This window comes from Phalacrocorax carbo, chromosome 5 (assembly GCF_963921805.1).
Source record: "Phalacrocorax carbo chromosome 5, bPhaCar2.1, whole genome shotgun sequence".
Classification (NCBI taxonomy): domain Eukaryota; kingdom Metazoa; phylum Chordata; class Aves; order Suliformes; family Phalacrocoracidae; genus Phalacrocorax; species Phalacrocorax carbo.
In genome coordinates, this window is record NC_087517.1 from 66,229,278 (window position 1) to 66,247,733 (window position 18,456).

Sequence of the window (18,456 nt, forward strand, 5' to 3'; positions counted from 1 at the left end):
CTTGAGAGCTAGGGGCATCTCCCACCACACATCTGTGCACAGTCAGAGGAGAGAGTAGACAGTGCAGGATGTTGGGTATTCAGCACACCTCCCAGCTGGGACATAAGAGATTATCTCCACGTCGGGAGCCGAAGTTGTTCTGCAGTGCCTATGATTTTAGTCATCTATGCTAAAGTGCATCTAAAAAAATGACAAGAAGCTACAATGGTCCTTTTTTATATAAAAGGATAAATAGAGCATTTTATTAACACTTTTTGCAGCAACAAAAGTGACACGGTCCACATCTTTTTCATTAAACACAGCAAAAGCTATGGTCACATTTTACATCACTTTGAGGCACAAAGCAAAATATTTTTTTCTTAAGGTCAAGGTATGATTTGCATTAAAAAAAAAAGGAGAAGAAACAATCCTCAAGTTGTATATTGCGGTAGCAGGGTTTCCAATCACTAGCACAATACAATGAACAGACCAAGAATCCAGAATGGATTATTACATACAATAATAATCATTTGATTGAATTAAGAAATGGATCTTTGTTGTCATTTTAGAGTATTAAGAAGTGGTCTGGTGTTGCTAACTTCGGTTTGGTTCAGTTTGGTTTAATCCCAACAACCCCAAATACATACAACAAGCTAAATGAAGGTTAATATATAGTCTAGAAGATTATGCACTTCATAATGCATTGCACTTATTGCTTGGTACACTAATGTTGCAGTCACCGTTGAGTTATGCTAAAAAGACAAGCGTGATGCTTGTTGGCTTCTTTCAACCCAACACTGGTTATTTGCCACTTTGGTTTGTTGTGAGTTTATATGTTACTCATATTCAGTGTCCATTATTAGGTTTAATTGAAAGACAAATACGTTTTTTATTTCAGGGATTTCTAAAATAGCAACATTTTCTATAATTACAGTATCTTCAATAAACATATCTATGTATACAACTGTGGCACAATGTGTAAAAATATGAAAGCTATTAAGGGAAGAATAAGGGTTAAATTATTCTCTGTTTCCTCTATTGGCTTCAAAATATTCTGCAAAACAAATACATCCTTTTCATAGGGCTACTTGCTCATAGGAAATTTCTCTTTGGAATTTTGTAAAAGACTATATCTTTTTCTAGGTTATATCAGTACGTTTTTTTTCTCTCTCTAAAGACACCAGTACAAAGTTGGAGTCTACTGCAAAGAAAAGAATAAAGCTTGTTTTTTCATAAAGGGATTTGACAGTCTGCATGAAAAGTCAGACGTAACATTATATATTGTTTTTATATTAGTTGACAAATGCAGGGAAGAACATGACAATAACTATAATTTCATAAGATTCTGTAAAGAATAGAAATAAGAATTTGTGCCCAAACATTCAGTATAAAACTCCTAAATAATTCCTTTATTCATCACAGAGTAGCCTGCAGCATGTAATCACGATAAACATACAATATGCCCTATTTGTTCTTTAGGCTTGATACAATTACCATTAAAGGAACTGAATCAATCCTCTGTAAATGCCTAGGACTCGACCTTTCCTCTTTAAGAAAGCCCTTGTCTTAGACTAAACACACAATTCCTACATTGCACTGAGTAAACGTGTGTATTTAACACAATCTCTTTCAATACAGTGTAACAAATATATAAGTGCATTTTTAATGATCAAGTAATTTTGGCTTTCTAAAAAGAGCATTAGATGTGCCAACTTGGTTGCTTAGTTGTGCTTTAATCCTTAGTTATGAGTTTTAGCTCTTGTATACTGTAAGTATCTAATTGCCTCTATAGTTTTGACCAGTAAACCCTTAAAACTCTAATGTTTATAGAACAAATATAACCTAATGAAAGTGATGACATGTCACAACTCATACAGATTGCACTTTAATGGATTTTTTTTTACAGTAAGACCTTCCTTTTTGATATGTGTTTACATGTTTATACCACATTTTATTTCTGTGTGCAAACAATCACAATGAATTTAATCACAAACACTACAAAATATACCCAATATTTAGGTTTGTTATGAATAATCTCCTTCCTTGTAGTTGTATGAGTCTTGTACTTCCTCTTGTACGAATTCCTCTTTTTTCTCCCAACCATTAGGCCAGCCACCGTTGACCTGGGTTGTAGCACCATAAGACTTGGTGGTACCATAATTTACATAATTCTGAGTAATGTCCCCTGTCTCTTCAGCAAGTTCATCTTCATGAATAAAGCCACATTTCTCTTCACTTGTCTGTTCAGGGTCTGCCCAGGGTTGTTTCTCTCCTGAAGCAAATATGCCATAGAATATAACACCTCCATAATGAACTAAAGCAGCAATGAGGAAGACATACTGCCACTCTTCACGTGTCTGTAAAGAAGAAATTTGCTAAATCAGACTAGTGCATAGACTTACCTAACTTCTCTGAGCGGAAAGATTTAGGTTAGGGATTGAGGCAGTGACAGCACACCTAAAACCTTCAAGCGTCCGGTTTCTGTTTATTTCTTCCTTTGAAAAATCACTTTTCATTAGCCTACAAAAGCATTGACCTAGTGAACATATACTGAAGCATGCTTCAAATTCACAAGTTCCCAGATGCGATCCCCTCGAGGTCCCAGACTCTAATATGGATATTCTGGCAAGTTGTACTACGGAAAGGTCTTTTTCTTGAAACCAATGGTATTAAACTGGAAGATTTGAAAACTGTATTGCCATTTACCTTGTTCTTTGTCATTGCTCCGACAATTATAGGGCAAACCATTCCAGACAAGGTCCCGACTCCATTAGAAATCCCCATTAAGATGCTGGCATACCTCGGGGCAATGTCTAAATGGTTGACATTGAATCCTGCAATGCAAAGGTCAGCAAACATTCATACCAAAAGCAGAGCATTACTTCAGTTCTGAAAAGTAATGCTATCACTTGACAATTTTACTCTGACATATCTGGGCTGTTTAATTGCATTTCTTTTTCTCTAAAAGGCTTATAATGGTTAAATATTCCTAGAGAGACTCTGGGTTTTAATTTTCTTTTAAAAATATATTATAAGAGGTTACCAAATATATTTTTTTCCCAAAATTGCAGTTTAAAAAAAAAATCCCAGTAGTGACTGTGTGGAGTAGAGAACCCAGAAGGTATTTAGGCAGGGAGAAAGTTCATATTTCACACTGTGATTCATGACCACTTCATGCTGTAAATAACATGTCATTTCTTCTTCCAGCTTGTACCGCTCTCCTTTCCTATTGCCCACATTTTTCTTTTTGTCACACAGAGCAGCAGAAGGGAGTTCCCTTCTGTTCTTGAGTGGTAAAATGAAGGGACTAAAAAGACAGTATGTATAAATCATTTATTAATTACTTTTTAATAAATCTTTGTTTGCTCTTTTGCACTTCCAGCAGCTTAATTCTGTTCAAATTTATGCAGCAACTATTTAAATAATCTTTGAAAAAGCACATGCTTCTCTGAAGTGACAGAACTCGTTGTCCCCAAAATAAACACTTAAGTAAATGAAAACAGAAACCAAATCTTTGGATACAGAAAGATAATAGAAGGGAAAAGGCAGGCAGTATGATATGGATAACTGTTAGAGAAAGCGCAAGATGCTTTTCAAGTTGTACGAAACAGGCATGATACCTTGCAGAATATGTGGGATTAAGGAGAGTTCAGATGTTTGGCACAAAAGAAAAGAAAGCCTGTTTTAGACATAAGGAACCAGCATGGGAGAGGATACAAAGATCACAGTGGGAAAACAAGGGAAGGCCAGGTGACTTGTGTTTGGGAAAGGCAAAGGGTTATATATCAGTAGGAAAGCGGAAAAGCTGAATTTTACATCAGACAAAAGTTGCTAGTAATTAGGCCCCAACATAATGAAAAAAATGCAACACTAACAAAACATTAACTAATATACAGTGGAAAAAAACCAGTAAAAGGCCTATATTTAAAAAAAGCCATGGAAATGTAAGTATCATTGTATAATATCAGTCCATTTGTGTTGTATGCTTGATTTCAAGAAAAATCTATGGTGTGCATTAGCACCTCACTGTAAAGAAAGCCTAGTCTGCTGCAATGATTATGGGAAAGATTGAAGTATTTCAACAAACAAACTGATATAGAAGATGTGGTACGGATTGTATTTTCCTTTGTAACTATCATAAATAATGTCATTTGGAACTCTGACGTTTGTTTAAATTACTGTCAATGAATAAAAACCAAAAGAGATGTTCTATCTCTGAAAATAAAATAATTTACTAATAACAGTAATATAATCTTACCAGATATGGCAAATCCACTAAAGCCTACAGCAAGCACTAAGAATGAAATAGCCACTCCTTTACTGTGAGAATACCCCACCACGAGAAGAAGAGTTGCTTCCATACCAAAACCTGGGGAAATCATAAAGAAAACCAGGCATCAAATTTAATTCCACCCCAAATATTGCAGGCCTGAGGATATGGTAATATTTCATAGGAAGGCAGAGGCAAACCATTAACCTCAGAGTGGAATATAATCAGGTATTTCTTTCATCCCTAAAAAACACATGTTCTGGCTATCTCAAATAATCCTTGTTTTATTCTTTGTATGCTAATTTATCGTTACTTCCTGTGAGTTTTAAGATAAAAAGAAATACTTGTGATTTGATTAGATCTTTCCAGCCAACCCTAATGGGAATATACATTTAACCTGCTTATGAATTTTGCAGCCCTTATCACAGCCAGGATTCTGCTCGTGTGACTTTAACCTCTCAGAAGTCAGATAAGTAATCTCAGGTGACTGCCTGGGCTTTCTTAGTGCAGAGGGTGCTCAGAGGGGGAGCTAAGATTCAGTAAGTAGCTACAGGTAGGCAAATTACCCCCCAAAAGCTCATCTGTTTCTTTAACAGCCTAAATGCTTTTTCAAATACCAAACATCTGCATTGGAACTGGGAATAGGAACAACTGCGTTTACTTGTCTTTAGTAACCACATCTGTAATACACCAAAAATGCACAAAGTATTGATTCATAAGTACATAAAACCATGCAGTTTGTTTGTTTATGGTATACAGCATACTATATGGACATTGAATCTGTACAGGAAGCTTGTTAATAAAATAGGAAGGCTTACCTCCGCAGTTCATTATCTTTCTCACAGTAGTGGTTGAAAGAATCTGCCTGCTTCTTAAAAAGTCTGCAATTTGTCCCCCAATAGGAACAATAATTGTCATCACTAAATGCGGCACAGCAGATAAGATACCCACCTAAAATAATCATTAGAAGTAGCAGAGTATAAACCATAAGAAAATATTGATTCTTCCTTTTCTGAAGTATTCAGCAAGTAATCAATTGTTTGTCTTCAGTTTCAGGCAGCGTGCTAAAACTAAAAATCTTAACTTGGCTTATTAAATGAACAAAACTGGTGATCTTAAGTTGGCTTTGTATTCTATGAAGGACAGCCAGAGTTTTTAAGAGTCTCTGATGTCCTGACACTTTCTGTTTTCACAGCTTATATTTAAGCTAATGGCTTTTTTCCCCCTGACTTATAGTCCCTCTGCCCTTTCTTTTCTGAAAATTTACGTTTGAACGTGTCGAACTGAATCGCTCCATTTCTGTTGGTGATATGTTTAGCGTAGCACTGCCCAGCAAACCTAACGTGTCTAGACAGATTCCCTGTGGATCATCCTCATGTGCACAATGGCCATTTGCCTTCGATTTCTGACCGTCCCTCAAGCAGGCAAAGGATATGTCTGGGAATCTCTGTACATAGTGAAAGATAACATACTAAATATCCATTGACAATATTCCAAATCCTGTACGTACTAGCAAAGTGAGACACAGTAATTTTGTGATGTCTGTCCCAAAATATATTTGAAGACCATTCCTTCAAAGTGAGTGTGGATGGACTGCCACCAGCTACCTCCTGTCTGACTTGAGTCACATCAGCATGCAGAGCAGACAGACTCCATGACAACAAAAAGGAGACAAGTTTCCTCTCCCTTCAATTAAAATCGTGAAATTGTGAATTTCACTGTACTTTATATATGTGGCAACTACGTCGTGACAGTTAGCTTCATGGTAATAGCTGTTTCTCCCAGTAAGCCAGATATTAACTATGAGATGACTGGTATTGCAGCCACCTCTCCGAGGTATTCCTGACTAAATGATGACTATTCGTTACGAGCATCCGTAGCCACAGCAGGTGATAACTGACTTTTCAGTCATTGTTTACAAAGCTCCACATTTCTTTGAACACGCTCTAAGAAAAATCTTCTAGAACAAAATGATCAGCTTAATTCCATAGGATGTTACCATTCTTACTGCATGAATACCAGAGGATGTTTCAAGCATAGCAAAGCTTCTTAAAATAACTCCGGCTAAAGATGGAAGCCCATATTTAAATGCAGGATGGTATTACATAATTTTGACAATACTCCATAATATGGCAACACTTTGGAAGCTGCTCGCCTAGTTGTCACTTACACCACAATTTAGGGTGACAATACCTCATGGAACAATAGCAAAAGAATACAGGTCTCTCAAAAGCACAAGCCCCCGTCATCTTTCACAAGAGGAAATCTGTACTAGTAGAAAGCTTACTATACACGCTGAAGGGCGTACCAAACACCCTGAAGGCTTGTTTGCATGTATCCATACTAACAGTACAGGTCTGATCCAAAATTCATACAAATGATGTGGAACCTTAGATCATCCCTATGTCCCATATTTTGTCACCATCTCTTTCACTTCCTAAGTGAAAAAGGGGGAGAAATTCTCACCACATTAAAGGGAGGTATAGAAAGGTGATAAATTGTACCATCCTTCCTAAAACTAGGTGGTCCTGATTTGTAAAATGCACCTGGAAAAATAGAACTTCTTGTCAATGTTTTCTTTGGAGCTTCAGTGGGATCCTGCGTCCCGTGGGATGGCAGGGACAGACGTGTAATGGGTCTCTCAATACCTTTCTAATACCATGCATGATCTTGTTGCAAGCACGTAACTGAAGGTCTTTTTGCAATATGGCCCCAAGTAGCTCATCACCAAATCTCATCCTTCTTTCACCTTCCCCTGTGCAATCCCTTGTCATTGTTGCTTCCCTTACGTGTGCTAGTCAAGGGAACTGTAACTGGGAGGGATAAGTTTTAAGCCTTGTAAACCCATGATAAAGACACAAACACTTTTCTTTCCTCCTCCTAATACATACTGCAAATGTAGCTCTGACATGTACTTAGCTAAGATAGAAGCTTTACATTGTTTTTACATACCTTGCTTATTTCAAATCCAAACACTTCCTCAAAGTAAGCAGGCTGACTAATAAGCAGCAAGTAAAAAGTCCAGCTTCTACAGAAGTTTGCAACAATTATTGCATAGACTGGCATAGATGTAAAAAATTTTCTCCATGGAGTTTTGTATTTCTGAAACATAGAAAGGGGGATCCAGTCACTATTTTGATCATTATCAACTAGCTATCTTCCCCTTTCCTGTCTTGTTACTTTTACCTGTACTCCAACAAGCTCGTATATGCACAGCTTTACGTATCTGAATTCCAGTGACTTCGATTAGCATAAAGAACATGCCTCCACGTTTGGATGATCAAGATTAGATTTAAAAACACAAGCAAGTAAAAATTACTGCAAAATGCACAAGTGGAGAAACTCAGTAGTACTTTGGTGTATCGCCACACTCGTGTACAGGTGCCACTATCTCAGTGATGTAAACATGAACCCACCAAGTCCAAAATAATATCTCTTTAAAAGACAACGTTGCTGTATCTAAGGCAACAGTCAGATTTTACACTGTAAGTACACAATTTCATCCAGATTTATTTTAAGCGTGTGTTTTAGCATTTAAATATTAATCACAGCATTCAGAACAGGTTTTTTTATCAAGCCTCAGCTGAAACTGCTTGGTCAATATATTTTTGTTTGGTTTATTGTATTTTTAAAAAGAATTGCATAATTAAAACAGAGTGACAGATGGACAGAACTACAATCCTGCTGAGTCCCAGCACCTCTCTATGAGCCCAGGATTCTGCCCATCTGTGTCGATCCAAGAACAGGACCCAGACTCAGATGAGTGTTTGAAAATCACTTCATCAAGGTTCCAGGCTGAATTTAGTCCGACTGTTGTCTTTGAAGAAAAACAGTCCATAGATGGGTATATGCAACACCTTGTATACCAATTAAATTACACTTAAGTGAAAGGTAAGGATTACGTGTGACTTAATTAATGAGAAGCCAGCCAGAAAAACGAACTTGATACTATGGGAAGAATTTCAGCCTAAATATTTTAGAAGCAACTGACCTATTGATACAAACTAATGACTTCCAAAAAACGTTTAATTAAAAAGCAACAATAAAAAGGATACAGCAATTATCCAACCCATTAGTATTATACGGACATCCTTTGGAGTATCTCATTTCACATCAGATTTTCAAAAGCACTGATAGGTATAAGAAACCATGAACACTGCTGAAAGCTATTTAATATCAACCTGGACACTCCATCAAGAGCACCTAAAAATATCAGCTATGAGGGAAAATGACTCTGTCATATTTCCAGTTCCCTATTTAATCTGGATCAAAGGGCTTTTTAACTAAGAGAGAAATGGTTTCTTTCTGAGTTCAATCCAGAACCAATGTTCTGATCAATTAGAGAATATACTGAAGAGTGGTAGTGAGGGTCTGCTGGGAATGGATGGTGTCAAAATCTGAGCAGATGAAGTGAGGTTTAAGAACTAAGATTTTTTTACTTTCTTAAGTTAATAAGCATGGTGATAGTTTCTCTAAAGCTTTTCATTTGTTACAGAAATAAGAAAATTATTATTTAACATGATAGGATTATTAAGTCGCTAGAAAATTCTCTGAGTTCATAGCTGTTTTTTTAGGAGTACTTGAGAACGAATCCAGTACAGAACTAAGTCAGATTATGAGAGGCGTGATAGCAGGTTTCCAGCAGTTGCCACAATAACAGGGAATGTTCCTATGGCTCTCCTAGCGTTCTCTGTTGCAACTTGCAGTCTTTCTTGCAAATGAAACATAGAATAGTCAGGGTTTGCTTTTTTCCTGGTGTTCTGAGGACCTCAAGAGAACCTGAGTACTGCTTTTCCTCCAGTTTACTTTTAGGAAAAGGAAAACATTCCAGAAGGGATTATGTAGGAAGGGAGTTAACCACTTGAACTCAAGGTACTATGAAAGTTTAAGAAAGCTGCAATTTCAAATGTAGCTGTAGGAGTTTTTTATATACTTTGGAGTAGAAAAAGAGGCATAAATTCCATGAGTGGTCTGCTAAAAGAACTGGAGACCTTATTATGGCCTTTCAGTACTTAAAGGGGGCTTATAAGAAAGATGGGGACAGACTTTTTAGCAGGGTCTGCTGCGATAGGACAAGGGGTAATGGTTTTAAACTGAAAGAGGGTAGATTCAGACTAGACTTAAGGAAGACATTTTTTACAGTGAGGGTGGTGCAACACTGGCCCAGGTTGCCCAGAGAGGTGGTCGATGCCCCATCCCTGGAAACATCCAAGGCCAGGCTGGACGGGGCTCTGAGCAACCTGATCGAGTTGGGGATGTCCCTGCTCACTGCAGGGGGGTTGGGCTGGATGGGCTCTAAAGGTCCCTCCAACCCAAACCATTCTGTGATTCTATGATTCTCTTGATGCAGAAGCAATATCCACTCAGAAATCCATCAGCAGATTTCAGACCTCCCCACCCCCCAAAAAAAATTCAATTGTTTGAAACATGCTTTCCTGTGTTAAAGAAGAAGGAAGTTTGGTTTTTTTGTTGTTGTTTCTATTTGGGGTTTTGAGTTTTATTACTATCTCACAGGAAACAAGTGTAAGAGTAATATTCTTACTTCCATTGCACCTAGGAGGTTGGCACTCTCTCCAATGCTTTCTTCTATGTATCTTCTTTCTTCATCTGTGATTGTAGGATGCTTCGCAGGACTCTCATATGAAACCAAAAGCCAAAACATGTACCAGACTATACCAAAGCTCCCTTTGGAATGGAAAGAAAGACTTTAAAAAGATGCACAGTAAAGCAGCAAACAGGAAAAAATCTGTGAATAATTATAACTAATCTAAATGGCAGTTGTCACTGCTCTTCTACTGAGTCATTCTAACAGAGTTGGATCCTGCAGACAATATTTGTGCAAAATGCATGCAGAACTGGACCACCCTGAAGTCCTCTTTGTTTCATTTGCAGAATGATTTCTCTATAAGTGAGTATTCACTGGTATTTTAACATCAGTTTGTACAATGCAGTACAATAAAACAGTTTCCATTTCATTTCACCAGACTGTAAATGAAGTTCCATTCTGCTTTAAGCCACTGTTGTTTGATAACAGCACTAAATATTTTACCTGCAAAATACAAAATTGCGGCATTGTTTTCAACATAGCATGCAATTCCCTAGTTTATTACATTTCAATCAGGTTTTCCCCTAATTCACACAGAATGAACCACTTTGGGACATTTTTTTGATCATGTCAGTTAAGGTAGCACAACTAGTGTGAATGAAGTTATGTAGCTCTTCAGGTGAAAATCAGGACATATTCATTAGGGCAGGTGCTCTAAACTTACAGTTGTATAAAAGAAAGAGCGACGTTACATGATGTGAGGTGCTATAGATCTGCATAGCACTTTGCACTACTTGTACTAGAAGAGATTAAGGTTTCACCATGAACTAGCTTCTCTTCATAATAGTGTTGCTTTCCTACTCTCTCCTTTTCCTGCTCTTTCATTGTCCTTTTCTCTAGACTGTATTTTTAGTTTGACAGGCCCACTTCTCTGGTATTTGGGCCTCTTACAGTAGTTTTTACATTTTTAGAAAGGGTAGAGTAAGGTCATACAATATTGGAGATGAGCAAAAATGCATACCATACACATAGAACACCGAAGACCACCCAGTATATTGCACTAGAATTCCAGCTAAAGGCATTGCAATAACAGCTCCTGCATAGGAACCTACAAAACAAGATATGTGTGGATGAAAAGAGAGGAGAAATCTGTCTCAAAAGACTTTTACATTACAAGTGAAAGAAAGACAAAAATAGAAAGTCACTTACCACAAAAGGAAGTGGTTGCTAACCTACTTCTTTCTAATGGGGGGGCCCACTTGCTCCAAATACCGTGGCAGGCAGGGTAGGTGACCCCCTGGGGAATGGGGGTGCCACAAGTTAGCTAATGCTGATTAATCACTCAGTTCATTGTCTTTGCATGATTCATTTGTTTTTTAAATTGCAAGAAACAAGAAGTTGAGAATGTTTTGCATTCCTATAGACAAGCCTGAGCACAGCCGTAGAAAAACTTCAGTTACTATTAAAGTTGAAATGGGTTTTATATATCATTCCAAATCGTTAACCATGACAAAGCCTTATGAAACAGATATAAGCCATATTTATTTCCTTTTGCTCCCCCTCCCCCTTCCAGGAAAGAATTGCAAAGAATTAAAAGGAAAGAATCTTAATGCACAAGTACCAGTGTCAAAGGAAGGATGAAAAACAGAACCTCTGCAGTCTTTCTAATGCTGGGCTCGTTTCTCCAACCCTCAGTTTTTGTGACCTAACATTTTTTGATCTAACACTTAAAGTATAATTTAGGAAATACAGATTACTGTTCCACTGCTCTAAGACTAGAAAATAAGATTAATAAGAGCTTAAAAATACAATGTTCAGAGAGAAGTTTTTCGCTACCTTTGTCTTTGATGAACCTTCCTGAGCACTTAAAACAAAGAATCAGCTGATATTAGTTGGTTTGATTTTAAACCAGTTATTTTTAGGTCGCTCTTCAAAACCAGCGTCTAATTAGTGATAGGAAAATCACACAGAAGTCAGGGCATCTTGCAGTGTTGAAATTCTAGAAAATTTTATATGAAATATACAAAAATATTTTTGCAAAATCATGCCTAAAAATTATGATATATGCATGGTTATACAGAGTTGCTTTTCTCTTAATTTGATGTTTTGTTTCCTATGCAAGAAATGGAAAAAATTAATAACTTTTGGCAAATGTTGAGATTATCGTAAGCGTTGAGATTTTCAGTCTCAATATATTAAAAATGTTGTAAAATACATTCTTCTGTTTGGAAAGAAGATCCTATAACCAATTTCATGTTCATTTCAGTCTTTTGTTAATTTCTCTAAAAAATCTAAAGACTTAATCTGAAGATTGTCATATTTTATTGTAAACCTTCTTCAGACAGTCCTGTTTGAGAAGTTTTGCGTTCACCATTTCTTTGAACAGTATCACAGAAATAAGTGGGTCTAAAAGAGCTATTTGATTTTGTAATTACCCACTTGCTTCTGTTCCTCTCCTCCCTGCAGTCAAGCACACCTCTGTACATGCAGGTCACTTTTCAGGGATGGATCCATATTTATGCATGTATGCTTTAAGAACTTGGCTGACGGTTACCTAACTTTCAGGCACGTTCTGCACCCTCTTTTGGAGTCTTTTTATACAATAAAGCGCATGAGTTAAAATCAGCTAACACAACAAAAGTGTTTAGCCCTGAGGAACAAAGAACCAACGATCACAGGCTTAAAAAATCTGTCTTTCAGTAAAGAAACAAACAAATTTAGGAAACAGACTCATGTTTTTTCTCTCTCAAATCACAGTAAACCTCTCATTTGTACCAACAAGAGCATGGTCAGGACCTGTGACAGAAGCTTAATTCTTTATTATAGATTTCATCCGTGAGGCTGGACAGCAAATAACTCTTGAGAACAGCACCAGTACAAGCCCTATGCCGTACAGAACTTCAGTGAAACTTCAGTGTTAAATAGGTATCTCACTGGCTTCTCAGCAAGGGAAAACTTTGCTGTGTAATTTCATAGATGGAGGAAAAACAAATGGCTGTAATTCATACACTGAAATCCATTACACTGAAAATCAGTAATAAGCCAAAACAATTTTTATTTTGCCCTGAAAAGTTACAATTGCTAAATAAAAGCAAACAAACATCTGTCACATTTACTGGTTATTTTGTAGTTTTTCCATACCTCTACAAGGCCCTGCAAGATCCTAACAAAGATGACACACCCATAGTGCACCCTGGCTGCAGACGGTATTAACATGTTGAGGGAGGATGTCAGCAGTATAGCAGCACCAAATACTCTGCAAAGATGGAAAAAAGAAAAAGGAAAGGAAGTAACTTCATTGTTCTTCCAACTGACTTACTCCACATATGCTCAAATATCGATATAGATGTATTTAAACATATGGTATTTATGTAGGGAATATACTAACTGCTGGACTGGATTAATGTCTACTTCCATCCTGTGTAATGACCCGTCTGATAAGACCCAGACCAAACGTGGACTTATACATCTATTTAGAATCATTTCCTAAGGAAATACATCACAGGTATAGAAATTACTCTCCCTATAAATCCCCACTCTGATTTTCACATTTATTTTAACCAAATCTGATTGAATTCACCACCCTTTAGAGAAATCAGAAATTAGGTCTCCAAATGGTTGGCTAAAACAGGTGGCCAAGTAAAAGAGAGATTATCATTAGTGCTTTAATTGTAAGACAGTGGCACCATGCATTCACTGCTTATAAAGCAGAAGAGAATCCGCTTTTATAAATGCCAAAGCAACAGGAAGAATTTCAGAGAGCTGGGATTTTCTTAGACACAAGAGTTAATCAATCTGGAAATACATATCCATAGATCATTCTTTCTGCTGGATTTTCAGAGGCTACATACGGAATATGGCTGATTTTTACTCCAGCAGCATCCTAGGAATTGCTTCAAATAAGGCACATTACAAGGTCTAAATAAATGGGTGAAGTGATAATACATTTTCAAAATTCCACTACTTTGAATTTTAATTTGATTCAATTAATATCTGCCCCTTATAGGAGGAAGCCTTTTCTCCAGCATTATTATACCTTTTTTCCATATTAATTTATTTCTTTATTGTGGAAATAATCCCACACACACACCCCTTTTCCTTTCAGTAGAACTATGCAAAGGGATGAAGCCAGTAGCAATGACTGGCCACTTTCTTTATACAAAACTATGTAATGCTAAGATAAATCCTGGAGATGTCTTAACATATGACATCACGGTATCTGATGTGGAACTGATTTGACAGAAACCTTTAACCTTAGCATGTGTTCTTCAGAAATTGGTACAGTGCCATAAGTTAGTGAGAAACAGACCTTGGGCTAAAGAAGCAGGAAGCAGTGGTGAGTTTCAAGATGAAAATTCTTCCCAAAGACATCTATGGTTCACATTCTCTATTTAGAATTACAGCCCAGTACAAATCTTTAAATAGCAAACTGAGCATACTCCACTTCTATCTGACAAATATTAAAGGGCAGCAGTAAAAAAGCTTCTGGCAGGGTAAGGAAGCTTTGTTAAATAGCTCTAAATCTGGTCTCCTCATTGTGTTCCCTGTGATCCTCATCTCGTGTTAAACAAGATCTAGCTGGCTGTGCAGCACATTTCTGGCTTTGTTTGGCAGCGTGCTCAACACATTTACTGGGACAGACCGGTGCATGTGTTTTTGTTGCACTGTGTGAATTATTTTGGCCTGAATTCTGTCTTTAATTTTAATTTCTTTATGTGTAAGTTTCTACTCCAAAGTAAGTGCTGTTCATTTCCTTACATTTTAACACCCCCCGTACGTTCACATAAAGCATAACGGTGCCTTGGGTTTCATTTGCTTTTTTCTTTATTTATTATTGAGAAGACTGCTAGGAACTTTGCTTGTGATTTTTACTAATTCTTTTAAAAAGTTAGGTGTTCCTGTTAGCAATTTTTGAAGAGCAATAGACTGTAACTGTTCTACAGGTTTGTCAAGAAAATCCTTATTTGCTTGTAAGCAGGAAGGAAGGACAGTTTGGTTTGCAGCCTTCCCTGTTTCTTTTCTGAATAGATAGTTAGCTAAATGCCTAATGCAGCAATACGGTTTTCGATTTGTGATTGTGCGTAGACTTACTGGAGCAGATTCTTAGCTAGTGTGAATCAGTGCAACTCTTTCTAAATCACTATTCGTCTTAAAATCATGCTAAGGTAGAATATTAAAAAATGCCGCTTCTTTCTAAGAGTGAGATTTGAAAAATTGTTGTGGTATGTAACTGCTTCTTCAAGGAAATTTGCTCTAGTTTTTCAATTCTATATCTGAAACCAGCTTCTGTTTGCCACAACTGAAAGCTGTGCTTCCCAGAATTGCCTTTGTTCTCGTGTTCACTAAAGAGAAGCTGTTTCCTTGAGTCTGTTCCTTCTAGAAGAGAAAGGAAAATGTAATTTAAGGAATGATCAGAGATGTGCATCTCCCAAATGAAAATCTTGCCTGTATTTAGACACACAAGTACCAGCGAATATTTAGTTGCATCGAGGAGCAGGTAATGAAATAATTCCACAATGTCACTTGTAAGTCAATTCTCTCTCAGAACTATGCTTTATCGGAACAGCCTTCTTAAAAACAGATCAATTTTTCACCCCAAAATCTATGGATTTAAGGGTAGAATAAATTAAATTATGATTCTTGTCAGAAATGGCTTTTTTATGCTTTTTCTTGAATGCATATTAAAAGTGGTACCATGAATTTAGTGCATGTCTATTTTAGTGAGTCTGTTTCCTCTATAACTCTTAGTCAAGACCAAATACATCTTCCTACATTTGCTTTGCACCTCTCAATGCACAGCCATAAATATAATCAGAATTTCTCCTTTGTGCTCTTTTTTCTTGTTACATTTATTTCACCTCCATAAAAATAAATTCTTCCTAACAGAATATTGTGATATAGTTCTGGTATTTGTACAAACTCACTGTTTTATTGTTTTAAATATCCCAGCTAACTAAATTTATGATAATTTAGATCAAATAAGACTGTTTTGCAGCTACAATAAATCTAAATATATTTGAATGCTGCTCACATTCTGATATATTTAATTTGGAAATGGAACATTCTGATTGTTCCTAAGGCATTTCTAAGGCATTTTACTGACCCACACATCAAACCTCAAGATTGTGTTGTCTTGTTTTGTGCTTACCTTTCAGTTATGTTTGTTAAGCTAGTTATTCTATGATCTGTTATGCTTTTTAGTGTCATTTCTGCTTCTCAAACAATTCTGATTTGCTCAATTTTGCTGCAACGTCAACTTCAAACATGGGTTAGAAACCATGTTTTTCTTTAAGTTCCTGTGTTTCCATGGCAAATTGACAGTACGTGGGCTTCCACAGTTGTATTTATTGCAATTGAAGATAGATTATGTTCCTTCTCAGACAGACATGGTTCCCTGTTTAAAATAAGACTTTCAGCCTGTTTAGGGGTGTTCATTCCTACCCCACACCCCACTGCAAACAGTCATGTATCTGTTTGTCCTCTTGATATTCCGATATCATCTTGAACGGCAGGTGTGGCCCTTATGGGACACGCAGTCTTAAAGCTGCTGTACCCTGTTGTGCATTTCTTTGGTCATTCCTGCTGTAGTGGCATGGGCTTGTGAAGAAGGCTTTATTCCTCAAGCACAAATACCACTAGAGTTCATGTCTCTTACAGAGCCAGACAATTCTTGCTGCATGGTGGCCTTTGGGTTGAGCCCAGCCTAGGAATGCCATGTAGCTGTGCTGTTGAATTTTCATTCAGATGTATCCCTGAACATCCATTTCATGCTGGGCACACTCCAAACCCCCCAAGCATATTTTAATGCCATGGCAAAAATGACGAGCTTTAGCAGATCGAAGGTAAACTCTGGGAAAACTACAGTATGCCACAGAGACAGAGCAGGGGAGGCCAATGACAGTGCCATCATTCTCAGCCCTGGCATTAGGAGGGAATTAAAATGCTCTGACATGCCTTCAGCAGTCCCTAGACTTAGAGGAAGATTCCTATCTGACACAAAATCAGCAACTGTGTAACTATATATAGAAGAAAATAACCATATACAGGAGACAAATGCATAAACACAGTAGTAGTATGTCAAGGAGAGGAAAAAAGGTAAATCCTCCTCCTCATGAGTGACCAGAATAAGCCCTGAAACAAAGAATTATGCTTTGCTTATCTGTTTCTGTTTCTAGACTCAGTAGACTCAGTCCCAAAAGACAGAATCTAACATTGCTCCTCAGTGTTTTACTGACATTGGCATTATATGAAGGTCATGAGCTGTGACTTAGTCCTCCTGTAATACAAGTAGTAATAATAGCAAAATCATATTTGACTAAGAGACGTTTGGGATGGGAGCAGAGGAAGGAAATAACTCTGACAATTCAGGAAAAATGCTTAGAATGGAATGAGGTTGCAGGGGGAATTAATCTTTTTGGATTTCAAGCCAATTGGCTCCTTTTTCTCTTTGGGGAGAAACTAAAGAGAAAGAAACGTATTTATTTTCATGTCTGGATTTCTAATTTCTGCATCTGTGCAGCCCCACTATTCTCATCTACCTTTTCCAGGCAATTCGCATTACATGAGCGTTCTGCATGGAAGTGCGTTATAGATATTGTTACTCGGCTGGAAGAAGTGTCAGCTCAGAAACTGAGCTGAGCACAGTGGGAGCACAGATGCACGCCAAATGCTGAATGCCAGATGGGTGACATACTGGGGTACACATATGATATCTGAAAGCAAGGGGTCCTGGTTGGAAGCATCCTTTTACCCCAATGACTGGGACTGGAAATCGCTACGACGACTCCATAAAGCTAAAATCCCTTTCACAAGTGTATGGGGAGGAGTCAATGCCTCAGCTGTCTGAAGCCCTTGTATTTCTATTTATGACTTTTTTTAATATAATTGACAAATTCCACAACTACCTGTGTCTCTTTATTATCTGAATAAATGGTCAAGCTTTGTGAAAATGAAACTGGTATGGAAACCAAATAATATGTCTGTTCTAAAGCATGTGAAGCACCTTAACTAAAGTTTATCCTTCAAAAAAATAAAAATCATAGTAACTCTCTATGTTCAAAACAGCACTTTTTAAATATCTATTTAAAAGAGAAAATACTGTAGGTTTAAGATGCTTAAATGTGTGCTGTGTCAATGAATTATGAGTGCCATTTCATTAAAATCCAAAATAATTAAAGAAGAGTAAATGCTGGTCACTGACAGCTACAAAACAAGAGTGCAGATATTTTAGTGGATTTACACTGAGAACTATGAAGGCACAGAAAGTTTCACATTGCTCTTTGTGATAACTTAAAGAAGTTTTTAATGGCTTCAGGAGAAAATTCATTCAGGACTGTAGCTAAATAATTTTCATCTCCAAAAAGCCACTGATCATCACTTCATGTGACACCTATCTACAGAATAGGAAAGTTTGATAATTTTGTTTTCTGTGGAATCAGGGCTGGGCTGGGATGTGAAAGCATTTCGCAGTGCTATAATAGATTAAGTGAAAATATTGTAAGGTGGTTTATTCTGACTGTAAAGAGGAACCTTTGGAAAATGTAGCCTGTGTTCTTTTCTGAGACATAAAACCTCTGCACCTGACAATTTTACAGTAATACTGACCATATTATAGAGGACATATTTTCATCGTGTAAAGTATCTGTGAAAATATGAGTTTTCC

At 37.1% G+C, this 18,456-nt stretch overlaps 1 protein-coding gene across 1 annotated transcript in view; it reads right to left on the reverse strand.

Annotated features, from left to right (window-relative positions):
* Window positions 1-217: 217 nt before the first annotated feature.
* The window catches only part of SLC17A6 (solute carrier family 17 member 6), a 34,422-nt gene continuing 16,183 nt past the window's right edge, over window positions 218-18,456 (reverse strand). The window contains exons 4-12 of the mRNA XM_064452854.1: window positions 12,936-13,050; window positions 11,004-11,091; window positions 10,816-10,902; window positions 9,792-9,934; window positions 7,202-7,351; window positions 5,068-5,200; window positions 4,238-4,348; window positions 2,686-2,813; window positions 218-2,336 (exon numbers count right to left, since the gene is read on the reverse strand). Of these exons, the coding sequence (XP_064308924.1) occupies window positions 2,004-2,336; window positions 2,686-2,813; window positions 4,238-4,348; window positions 5,068-5,200; window positions 7,202-7,351; window positions 9,792-9,934; window positions 10,816-10,902; window positions 11,004-11,091; window positions 12,936-13,050 (1,288 nt within the window). The 3' untranslated portion in view covers window positions 218-2,003. The remainder of the gene's footprint in view (window positions 2,337-2,685; window positions 2,814-4,237; window positions 4,349-5,067; window positions 5,201-7,201; window positions 7,352-9,791; window positions 9,935-10,815; window positions 10,903-11,003; window positions 11,092-12,935; window positions 13,051-18,456) is intronic.